General features: G+C 48.6%; 1 protein-coding gene across 5 annotated transcripts in view; it reads right to left on the bottom strand.

Annotated features, from left to right (window-relative positions):
* Positions 1-2,613, bottom strand: part of UBE4B (ubiquitination factor E4B) — a 70,147-nt gene that overhangs the window by 24,970 nt on the left and 42,564 nt on the right. For all 5 annotated transcript variants that reach the window (XM_025211245.1, XM_006016153.2, XM_025211251.1 and 2 more), the window contains one exon: positions 2,430-2,486. In XM_025211245.1, the coding sequence (XP_025067030.1) occupies positions 2,430-2,486 (57 nt within the window). The remainder of the gene's footprint in view (positions 1-2,429; positions 2,487-2,613) is intronic.

Genomic DNA, 2,613 nt, shown 5'->3' with positions numbered 1-2,613 from the left:
CACCCAGCACTCTTCCCTGCCTATGCAGGGGGTCAGACTCGATGATCTCAAGCAAATCCCGGGACGTCTCAAGCAAATCCCGGGACGTCTCTCAAGCAAATCCCGGGACGTCATTCTCCCCCTGTACTCGGCCTTAGTGAGGCCGCAGCTGGAGTACTGTGTCCAGTTTTGGGCTCCACAATTCAAAAAGGATGTGGAGAAGCTTGAGAGAGTCCAGAGAAGAGCCACGCGCATGATCAGAGGTCAGGGAAGCAGACCCTACGATGACAGGCTGAGAGCCCTGGGGCTCTTTAGCCTGAAAAGGCGCAGGCTCAGGGGTGATCTGATGGCCACCTACAAGTTTATCAGGGGTGACCACCAGCATCTGGGGGAACGTTTGTTCACCAGAGCGCCCCAAGGGATGACGAGGTTGAATGGTCACAAACTACTTCAAGATCGTTTCAGGCTGGACATAAGGAAGAATTTCTTTACTGTCCGAGCCCCCAAGGTCTGGAACAGCCTGCCACCGGAGGTGGTTCAAGCGCCTTCATTGAACACCTTCAAGATGAAACTGGATGCTTATCTTGCTGGGATCCTATGACCCCAGCTGACTTCCTGCCCTTTGGGCAGGGGGCTGGACTCGATGATCTTCCGAGGTCCCTTCCAGCCCTGATGTCTATGAAATCTATGAAATTATAGATGCAAATCCTGACCAGACTGGCAGTGCCAAGGAAATGATTCAATTGAAACAACAGTCCATCAACAAACCTGCAAGCTGATCAGCAGGGATCCAGGTTTTCTGTTTGCTCAGGAAAAAAATTTGGATTTTCTACATTAAAAGGAGAAAAACACAGATTTGTTTTCCTTTAAAAGAGAAAAACCCAGGAAACCACAGGTTTCCCCTTGCAGGCTGACAAGAGTTCCAGCCAGCAAAGGCTGCTTGGGGATGGGGAAAGAGGGATGCAGGGTGCACCATGTGCACATGCATGTGGCAACCAGGCAGTGTGGTGGACAGCAGCTCCAGCAGCTTCCTCCAGGTAAGTTTAAGGAGGCAGGTGGGGGAAGGGAACACAGGCGATGTGTGTGTACACATGGGGAGGGTTGGGGGGAAACATATGCCCCCTGAGATTTCTGCACTCACAGTGGGGCATAGGGTGGCAACTGGGCCAGATCAGCTGCAGAAAGGAGTCATTTCTGTGGCCCAGCACATGGTACCTGGCATGGGAGGGAGTGCCATGTCACCATGGCTGTCAAGGTGAGGTGCTCTCTGCCCACCCAGCAGCAATGAGGGGCATAACTTCACAGCTGCTGCACCTGACCTTGGCAGCCATGCTAGCATGGAGCTCCCTCCTGTGCTGGGTCCTGCCTGCTGGGCTACAGAAGCTGCTTCTGCCTGGAGCTGGTCCAGCTTGGCTGCAGCCTCACACCCCACTGAGTGCCGAAATCTGGGGGGGCATGTGCCCCCCGCCTCCATGTCGCCTGTGCCCACATCCCCCTTTCCCCACACACCCACCACCTTCCTCACACACTGGGGGGCTGGGTCCTAGGGATAATGGATCGGGAGTGACAGGCACCAGCAGTGCTGGGACTGCTATGGGTCAGGAGTGATGGGCAACAGCATGAGCAAGGGCAGGGCACTGGCATATTAGGCCTGCTCAGCACCAGAAAGTAGCCAGGGGGACAGCCACAGCTGGACCCATGTCCTGATGACAAAAGGGGACAGAGGGAGCTCCGATTTTCCTTGATAAAAAAAACCCCAACCAAACACCAAGATAAATAACTATTTAGAACTTAATTTATTATAATGATGGTGGCACTGGTAGGCTTCCAAAGTGCTTTAAAATTGTAAATCCATCAATAAAAATTGTGTTCAACTGATACCTGTATATAAAAGGGGCTTTTCATTTTAATTGCAAAAAAAATGCAGATTTGGCATTTTTTCAATCAGAAAAATTGGGATTTTCATCAGAGAATCTGGGATTTTTAAACAGAGGAAACCAGGTTCCTTGCTGATCAAGAGGTGGCCGTACCAGTTTTCAGCTCAGGGCTGAAAGCCAGGAATTTATCTGGCTCAACCAACTGACTTTTGTGATTTTAGGACAAGCCACTTCTCTGAGGCTTGGTTTTCCAGTTGTAAAAAATCCCAAACACTCAATGTTTTAAGAGAAAAATCAGTTATATTTCCCGAGGGCTTTGTAAACACGCTAGGTGAGCACTATGTACTATGTAGCAGAAACACTGTGTCGATATGTAGGAAAAAGTGAATTTATCAATAGAACTAATTACCTGAAAGTACATTCTTTCCAAAAATAAATATGCCCAAAGCTACACTTCACAAAACTGTGGTTGCACCTTGTTTTTAAAGAAATGCAAGCTTCAAGAGAACAATTTCTCTACTCATGCCATTTTACAGCATTTCTGGCATACTAAATCAATCAGGATATACTTACCAAGCTGCACATGGGGTGTGTTTTCCCAAACTTGATTTCACACAGTTCACCTAATGCCTGTAAGGAAAAAACCATGAACAGTTCATCCATGTGCATTTTCCAGATCATCTTTGGTGAAAGAATAACCATGCTAGAACATTTAAAAAGCCAAAGACTGCTCCACTAAACTTCCTGGCAAACCTTC

The sequence above is a fragment of the Alligator sinensis genome, unplaced genomic scaffold (genome assembly GCF_000455745.1).
Source record: "Alligator sinensis unplaced genomic scaffold, ASM45574v1 scaffold366_1, whole genome shotgun sequence".
Taxonomy (NCBI): domain Eukaryota; kingdom Metazoa; phylum Chordata; order Crocodylia; family Alligatoridae; genus Alligator; species Alligator sinensis.
This window is presented reverse-complemented; position numbering and strand designations above follow the sequence as displayed.